Consider the following 10,061-nt stretch of genomic DNA (forward strand, 5'->3'; position numbering starts at 1 on the left):
TGACATTCGCTCACCAATGAAAACGAACATTCCCTTCGCGATGGTCAAAACAACAAACGTTCCACACATGCCCAATACTTTCTCTTCTATATACATTCTTTCGCTATGTGTGTTTACTTTTGTTACGATATTTTTGTTTTTTGAGTTTTTCGAAAGAACGTTCTTCAGCAATGAATCTTCGCGAATGATCGAACCGACGACGCTTGCAGTGAAGGTTTATCGTACGTAAATTTTTCGTACAATGTGAATATTCGTGAGAGATTACAAATGCTTGTTCATTCTTTATAACTTTATAATTCGCGATAAATTGAAAACAATCGAATTCTCGATGTAAGCATTCGTAAGAGCGTATTTTAATCGTTCGCCGCACCGACTAAATATCGACCGATCGACATTAAAACATCCATGCTTACTCTTTGGCCAGATTCTCTTCCTGGTGTGAAATTTCGGTGTGTTCGGGTCATAACTGTGGCCTATAGAGCATTAGAAAAACAGAAAAAATAAAGTTGTTGGTCATTTCATCCCCTAAACATTTGTTTGTCTAGGACTAATATTTCTCGGCGTTACAAATTCTTGGGGCTGCACAGAACTATAATACCCTGACAACATAGCTGTGTAGGGTATAATTAAATATTTCATATCTTAATATCAAAATGAAATGAAATAGTTGGCTTATGTTTTATAAGGATAGCTTGATTAAATTTGAAATATAGCCGATTTGGTTGAAGCTTGTGATCAAAATCCCAAAAGTGCCAAATAATGGAGTGTCCGTGTTTGAAGCTACAGCCATTAAAATATTCTCTGGCACTACTGAGTTTAGCATACCAAATATTTATGATTATCTTAAAATTGGTAATAATTTTCACTTTCCTGGCCCAAAGTCGTTTGGTTAAAATCGTATAGTGGTTTAGTTCAATAAACTTAATGTTCAGCAATATTTTGATCATTTTGTGGAGCAAAGTTTGGTTCAAATAGACTTGGGAATGTTAATAGGTGGTGCAAATTTTGGTTCAAATCAGATAGTTCGTTCTCATGATATTAGAAAATTATTTTTAGCAGAATTTTGATCATTTTGTGGGGGAGGTGCCATAAGGAGTGAACCGATATTCCCTATCTTCGAGCTTGATTTAAGTTTGGAAGAAATATTACGATGTGCAAAGTTAGGACGAAATCAGTTACTACCTTTGAGAGTTACCGTGCTCACTAGATGGGAAAACAGGGGAGTGACATTTGTAAATCGAATTCAAATTGTTTGATACTGAGTTGGACCAAAAATATATGGGGTCTAAATCCACTATTTCGATGAGGCAAATTTTTGTCGTAGCAAAGTGTACATTCTCTCATGTTGTTCAAATCAGTTTAGGCTTCGATATAACTTTAGACTGATCAAGCATATTGCCGTTTCTACTTGCTGGCAAAATAAACACGTAGTGTGGCGATCTATATACAATTATTTATTTGGGATACAAAAAAACTAAGGGAACTGATGAGGATCAGTGGCGAGATCCGAAACTATAGTCTTCCCTGCCTTACGGACAATGCCCCTGCTAATAAATATTAGTTTTTTATAAAAACAATAAACTGGGATTCAGCCTGACTATTTTGCAAACACAAAATTATTTAAAATTTCAAGATTTAATGTGTCCGCTTAATAATATATATACCAATAAAATAATTTAATAACTTTCGATTGAATATATTTTTATATATTTTTTTAATTTATTTGACATAACAATGAACGGTAAATCGTTTTTAATATTCACCGACACTTGAGATTTTGATCGCTATTGCAAGTAACAAACTTATCAAGAGCATTTATTTATTGCTTACGCATTTCAACCAATCAGAATGTCAAATTCAGAACTGATAAAAGAACAAAAAGAACTATTTTCATTTGAATTACTCTTTAACTGTGCACTAAAATAATTCGAACCAAATCTAAAGTGATAATTTTTAATGATATCAACTGTACTATCACTGGACAATATTTTTGGAGGTAAGAGCATATAAGCCGGTATTCTTTGTTGGGTATTTTATTGCTATAGAAATGAAGTTGACAATTGCATTGCTGTTTACATTCATAGCTGTGGGTAGGTTCTAGAGATTTCATTTGAATTGTGAAGGTTGCGAATTGATGGTGAAATGTGTTTTATTTCTCTACAGCTATTGGTGGCACCAGCTTTGATTTTTCCAATACCAAAGGTTGGTTGGTGCCTCAAATCGATGGCGGCTTTAAATGGATGACGCGCGAACAGTATGATATGGAAGTGGCCTCCATCGAACCTCGTGCAGTTCAGGTGAAATTCTATTTATATACGAAATCAAATCCCACCACACCTAAACAAATTACTGTGAACGATGCCAATGCCTTGGCCGCTTCGAACTTCAACAAAAACAACCCAACACGTTTTGTTATTCACGGTTGGAATAACAATTATCTGTCCGATGTCAATGTAGATGTTCGCTCAGCCCTGTTAGCCAGCGGTTCATACAATGTATTCTGTGTCGATTGGAGTTCTAGCGCCCAGACCATCAATTATGCCAGTGCCCGTTATGATGTGCCAAATGTTGGTCAGTTGGTTGCCAATTTTATTGATTTCCTTAACGACAAAGGAGGCATGCCGTTTTCCACTCTTGGTCTCATCGGTCATAGTTTGGGTGCCCATGTTTCGGGATATGCTGGAAAACTTGTCAAGAGAGGCAAGGTCAACACAATTGTAGGGTTAGATCCTGCTTTACCCCTTTTCAGTTATTCGGACTGTAGTACTCGTTTGTGCACCACTGATGCTAGTTACGTTGAATCGATTCAAACAAATGGTGGTACTTTGGGTTTCTTGGAACCCATTGGCAAAGGAGCTTTCTACCCGAATGGAGGAAAGACGCAACCTGGTTGCGGTGTCGATTTGACGGGATCATGTGCTCATAGTCGTTCCTATATTTACTATTCGGAAGCTTTGCGTAAAAATGATTTTCCTTGCATGAAATGTGGTACCTATACTGCGGCAGTTGGCAATCAATGTGGTTCGACATATAGTTCGGTGCGTATGGGTGCACCTTCTAATTATGGTGTAAGTGGTTATTTTTATGTACCGGTTAATAGTGCTGCTCCCTATGGTAAAGGATCATAGATTGGTTTTGTGATGATTAATAAAGATGTGATGGCACTAAAATTGATTGTTTAAATAACAAGGGTTTTAACATACCAAAAATTGGGAAAGCTATTTATATAAATGCAATCTCAAAACATTTGCCTTAATGGAGAAAGATCTGCAAAGTAGTATTTTACTCATTCTGAACTCGGAATGCTTAATAATTGTTTGTCAAAATATGGACTTGTATTTGTTTTGTAACTCTTAATGTTTATAACGGTTCAGTACTAGGAATACTTAATTCGGTTGGAAAATGGAAAAAAAAACCTTTAAAATACCAAAGTCCTCTTCGATCTCTATCGTATTTTCAACATAGTGGCGGACATGGTCCATCAATAAAAACTTTTACGTTGACCCTTATGGACGAGCGTATAAATATTTTGCGACATTCAACGCAAATTTATACACTCTTCTTTAATGCTAATGCTGATATATACGTTTTCATACTACAAAAATTGTCGCATCGTTTAGATCCGAACCGGTTTAGATCCGAACTCCCGTTGTTCCGATATGAAAATGAAACCTAGATTACAGTGAACGAATTTCTACATACTTATTTAGAACCCAAAATGCCATAGGTATGGATTTTTTTTCAAGATACAAATATATGGAATATATTTGAATGGGATTAAAACATCATATTGAATTTATCAATATCAAAATGAGAACCTCTTTTACTTTTATAGTCCAGCGTAATCCCAGGACTGACTATTTTGCAATAATAAAATTTTACAAATAGATTTTAATAAAAATATAGTGCCTTTCAAATACCTATACAGGCCATTAACCTTATAAAGGAACTAAGAAACCTGAAAGCAAAAAAAAACTTCGCTCGTTTTTTTCCAGTCATAGCTAATGCAGCAACTTTCTTTGCAATTATTGAGTTTTGGTTTTCATATCAGAACCATAGAAAGATTATTCCTCGACAGTTGTAATCCTCTGAAGCTGTAATAGAAAGGCGTGAGAGATAATTTATCATATGACATTTTTTGTAAGTTTTCCATATAATTCGTCCGTATTTGTATTTTAATCCCGAAAACCCCCTTATACGCATCAATAAATATGTCTACATCTCCATTTCTTGAAACAAAGTTAATTCTATTGCAATAAAATGTAAAACATAAGATGTTAAAATTGTTACTTTTTCACGAAGCTATCATGTCATTATAAGACCATTAGGAACCCTTTAACTTTTTTTCCCAACTTTCTCCATCACGTTTATTCAAATTTAGACAGATGATTTATTCCTCGAATATGTACCTTTGTACTGTTTGAGAGTTAAAAATCGTTTGGCCTTATACCTTTTTTTCTGCATGACTGCATTAGTTTGTCATTTAAGGGCCATTAAATTTGCAAATAGCTATGTCCCGCCCATTCCATAAAGAAAAAATCATTTGTTATTAAAGAAAATAGCCTTGTGTTTAATGTTTCCTATGAACGTGACCTTTTTTTATATTGGCCAGCACAAAACGCAATACCGCCCACTATTGATGCGTGTTATTTTCCACTTACAAGTTTTGCTTGTGTGCCATTTTTGTGAGGGCATCCTTTCCAGGAAAATGGCTATTTTCTTTTCGGTTTTGATAACAACAAACAATATTATCTATCATATAGGATTGTGCAGATGTTGACAGCTGGATGATGTTGTGGTCCATGTTATGTAGTTGTGTGTGTGTGTGTGGAAAGATATTAAGTTTGTTTTCGCCAACAGTTTATAAACTCGTGTCAAGCTGATAGGCCTATGGTCGTTTGACCAGACAAATGTTGAAAACTTTACGCGTAGATCGTAAATATTGAGGAATTGTTTTGTGAAAATAAAATGAAAATAATAACACCTCGGGGAAAGGGTTTTGTTGTTATCTTTCGTAGAAATATTTGTTGATGAAGTCAGTCATTGACCTGTGAACTTTAGCCACAAGAAATTTGTATGTGACATATTTAATGACATGCTTCTCTAATGTGTGGTTTCAGCTCAACTAGGATAAAAATTTAAATTGTTGTCATAAAAAATTGGGTCTCACTTACATTAAGTGTATCAAATTCCTGCCGATCATTATAATAAGTAGCAGTAACAATATTTAATGCCCCATCTTTTAAATTCACATGTTTTGATATATTCTCCCGATAAAAGTCCTACATTAAAGAAATTGATTTAATAATGCCGAATGTTTTTTTAACCACGATAGAGTTCGCAATATTTAAGACAGAGCTTTAAAATTTTGCAAAAAAATTGCAGTTACTCCAAGGATATTTGATATTAGAAATTGAAATAATATCGTAAACGTTTTGGTATAACCCCCATATAAAGACGATTTGATTGTCTAGTATTCAGGATTTTTAGAGGTTACACAATATTTAACAGAAAAAAATATAGGAACATGTTTTTACATAGCTCCAATATATCGCACTATTTTAGAAATTATTATTTCTTTTGACGTGACTGTAGTTAGGCATTCGGTTAGAGTTGTTAGTGGTTCTAAGACTTCTTCACAATAAATTTTGGATGTCCATATTTTGGTTTGACCCCAAATAACGGTACACATTTTTTTTTTGATAACTGTAATTTATTTTTTTTTCTTTTCTTTAGATTAATAAGTTCGGCTCGACCGGGCCGTTAATTCCAGGGCTTTGTAGTCAATTTTTCAGGACTTTGATTGGGGACAAAAATTTGCCTACGTCATTTTCATTGGAACCAAATTCGAACCTAACGTCGTTTATACCAGGGCTTCGTAGTCGGGAAATGGTTCAGATTAGGTTAAGTTTGGTAATGTGCAGTCACTAAATGTAACTGCAGCACTCGGAGACCGTCCGGTCCATTGTGATCATCCATGAAAGATATGGAGAGATCTGTAGAAGAGAAAGGGGGGATAGAAAAGACATGAATACATGAATAGTATTGATGGCTGTAGAAAATTTGGACAGAAAACATATTACGTGCTAAGGTTGCAATTTCCCAACCACTGTAGATAGTTGAAAAGAAGCTTAGACACGGTGGAAAGTTAGCACCCACTAATCTGTGCCGTCTGTAGGCCAAGACTGGACAGCGACATAGGAGATGTTCAATTGTCTCCGTCTCCTCCTCGTCATCACAGAGTCTGCAGAAATCAGTAACATCACAGACCCACTTACTGGTAAAGGCCCTGATATTGTAAAGACCATGTCTCTTGTCATTACTCTATTTTCAGCTTTTCTCTGGTTCAAAAGTGAGTTCGTTCTCTTGACTGACAGAGTCGGCAAGATAGATCTTGACACATTGCATCTGGGTTTGTTGTGCCAATGTTCATTGGCTCGTTCGTCGAAGAACACTTCAAAGTGACAGATGGGTGGTTTGATTGAGTCACTGATTGCCAGATCTGTGGATTGAGATCTTCTAGCTAGTTCGTCAGCTTTTTCATTACCCATGATGTCCAGTGTCCTGGTACGCAACACAGCCAATAGCTGTTAGTAAGTGTTTCCAAACATACTTACTTACAACTACAGTCGCAATCCAACATATAGGTAAACTCATGGCATAGCCTTTCGTTTTCCATGCCCGTAAACTCAATTTCGCCAAAGATTTTGTTCAACCACCAAACAAGAGATTCACGGTGTTATACATCCAGTGGATAGTCGATGGTTTTAGTCCCCAATTTTTCCCAATTGAATGAACCATATTCGATTTGAAAACCAAAGAAGCAACACAGTGCACAGGCCCGTTTTACTCTTCATAACTATGTTTTTATCAAAAAGGTTTCCGATTTAATGTTGATCAAATCGTTTATTCAATTCGCTTCAAATTAAATTTAAAAGTTTATAAGATGTTGACCCACCTTCGGACTTGATCTAGGCTTGGTAAAGATAATAAGTTGGACCGATATTACCCATCTTCGAACTTGAACTAAGTTTGGAAAAATATTACGATGTGCAAAGTGTGGATGAAATCGTTTACTTTCTCGAAAGTTATCATGCTCACCAGCCGGCCAGCAGACAGGCGGATACTCCGGTGTCGTTGTTTAAATCAGAGCTCTGTGGGCCTATTCCGTAACTTTTAACAACATTCGATATTGTTTAAATTTCTTTTGTTATTGTAAACACAATAAAACAAACAAATGAAATTTTCTTACAGAATACAACATTTCAGCCACACTTTTACACTTCATTGCAAATAACAAATAAATGTCAGTATCCTGATGATGGAAGTTATTGGACGAAAGACTCTTTGGTTAGAATCAATGATGCCATCCCTACAATAAAGGAGACTTGGATTATGCATCCTTTGGGATGTTACATTATAACTATATATATATACATTATAATGTCGGTGAATGAACACTGAAATATTCCCTATAGTAGATTACTTACTTAGTTGAATTGTGGCAAAACATTTGTTCCATAAGCCGAACTTAAAAAAATTTCCAGGCTCATCGGCTCATCAGCATTTCCAAATTGATAGACCATATTCCGAGAAGTTGTCTTCCACTTGATCTTTCCATCGAATTCGTAGGCTACAGTCGTACTATTTAATATAATTTAAATAATATCCTGATGCACGGATAAATATAAAATATTTTTTACGCTGACAAAAACGATGCCACTCACAAATATTCTAATAAGTCAACTAGTGACAGAATTATATTTTTTTATTTTAGCAGCTAAAAGGAAACATTTATATTCTGTACAGTAATATGAAAATATCTATTAGTTCTGGCATACGCCTTAAAGTAGTCAAATGTAATATATTTCAAAATCATGAACCAACTCGATACCGAGAACAGTGAATTATTTCCTTGAAACGGTATATTTTCTCCCTAGTATATTTTCATTATTTCACATGGCGAAAACGTGATTCCATCTGCCATGTAATTGATGTGAAAATAATTTGGCCTCCGGCTGGCTGGTCTTGTATCCATTAGATATGTCACTCCATATTTGTTGAGTGTCAGATATGTTTTGGTGTGCAGGGTGGTTTGATAAGGCATTACTTCACTGACAGGAAGAAGCATGTGGAAAAAATGGAAGCTTTAAATTTCGTCAATCAAATAAGAAATATGAAATTTTAAAAGAATTCCTCTTCGAGTTACAACATCTTTGGAAAAGAAAAATCGCACACTGTCACAGCTACGTTGTTTGAATTCACATCAAATGGATATATCTTACCTCCAGCCATTTAAATCAAAATTCATATTGAATATGACGTGGTGATATTGTTCTCATCCAGAATGTCGATAAGAGACGAGCATTAAAACGTCATCGAAAAAGAAAACTTTGAATGTTTAGATATTCCATTTAATGCTGTAATTGAGTTTTCCCAAGGAAGTCAATTTCATTATCGGGAATTGTGAAGTAAATTTAAAAATGTTTAACGTTAAGTGTGGAGTGAGAAGTGTCAGATGTTATCTTCAAGTTACGGTGTTGTATTGTATTAATTAATTGAACATTTATAATGTCATATTCCAAATAAAGTATTTTTGGGTAATTCAATTGTTGAAGAGCGTTTGAATTTAATTTTTGATGATTCTATGTTTTGGTGGAATTTACGATGTTCGGTCTCTATAGGTGATAATATTTGTAAATTATGTTAATAAGATGGTGTGTATTGGAGAGAGGGGGGCCTTTGAACAGCGCTCATAAAATCTCGATTTAAAATATTTTTGTCCGTAACTATAATTTTTATTTACCTTTACCCTTCAGTCCGCCTCTCCATGTTATATTGTAAACAAAGTACATGTCGCATTTATTATCCGAATAAGATGAAATTTAACGCAGCTCACTTATTTGGCCCAAGGAGAATCAGTTCAGATTTAGATATAATACCTATATATATTTTCGCGGATATTAGTTCTGTAAAATAACTGACATACGCTTTCAAGTAGTCAAATGTAATATATTTCAAAATCTTGAACAAACTCTATACCGAGAACAGAGAATTATTTCCTTGAAACATTATATTTTCTCCCCACTATATTTTTCATCTTATATGTAATTGATTTGAAAATAATTTTGCCGCCGCCTGGCTGGTCTTGTTTCCATTAGATATGTCACCCCATATTTTTTGAGTTTCAGATATATTTTGGTGATCGGTTCAGATTTAGATATATCTCCTATATATATTTTCGCCCGATGCACAAAACTCCCACGGCTTGTCCGATTCTGACAAAATTTTGCACAGCATACTCAATAATGATCAGACAGGTTTAAATAGGTTCTCTGTAGCTCTGATATATATGTTCGTCCGATTTTAGCTAAATGGTGCAATTAAGACCCAAATATTTTGTATAACGCACTGAAGTTTTATAACCTAACATTTGTCAACTTTTATTGAAATAGCTCTCATATATATTTTTTAGTCCGATTATAAGTAAATGAACCACATAGACACAAAATATGGCCGATTCCCACACATGTCTACAAAATATACTGATGTAAGTATTGCCTAAGTTGTGTCGAAATGGGTTCAGATTAATATATATATATATATATATATACAATATATTTTCTTGCGATTTTAGGCTAACGATGTACCAAACTCCAGAAGATGAACAACCAATTTTACACAACGCATAACATTAAACTTAGAATGACGTTATATAGTTTTGAAAAATTGGCGCGGATGAAGACATAGGTCCAATATATATTTTCGATAGACGTCATGAGATTTTGCACAGTGCGCTGTGCTGCAGCATACCATACGTGTGTCACGTTTGCTTTATATCGTAAGTAAACGACTTTAAATATGTCCTAATGAAATTTAGCATAGGTTGCAGAATGACATGTCGGTTCACATATTGATAGAGTTATTTTTAAATCCGATCAATTTGATGTCGTGGTCCTTCAAAGGCGACCCGCCCGACTATAATATTTTTAGAGCAATGGTTTTGGCTGGCTTTTTCAGTTGTCGACCGAAGGTGCCGTTGTAAATATTTATTTATTTGT

General features: G+C 34.8%; 1 protein-coding gene across 1 annotated transcript; it reads left to right on the top strand.

The window, feature by feature from the left end:
• The first annotated feature begins 2,047 nt into the window (after window positions 1-2,047).
• Window positions 2,048-3,128, top strand: LOC133321771 (phospholipase A1 VesT1.02-like). The gene is made up of 2 exons (XM_061530847.1): window positions 2,048-2,090; window positions 2,164-3,128. The coding sequence occupies exons 1-2, from the start codon at window positions 2,048-2,050 to the stop codon at window positions 3,126-3,128; spliced, it is 1,008 nt and encodes a 335-aa protein (XP_061386831.1).
• Window positions 3,129-10,061: the final 6,933 nt, after the last annotated feature.

This window comes from Musca vetustissima, unplaced genomic scaffold (assembly GCF_032173495.1).
Source record: "Musca vetustissima isolate MV318-11 ecotype Yass unplaced genomic scaffold, APGP_CSIRO_Mvet_v1 utg489, whole genome shotgun sequence".
Taxonomy (NCBI): domain Eukaryota; kingdom Metazoa; phylum Arthropoda; class Insecta; order Diptera; family Muscidae; genus Musca; species Musca vetustissima.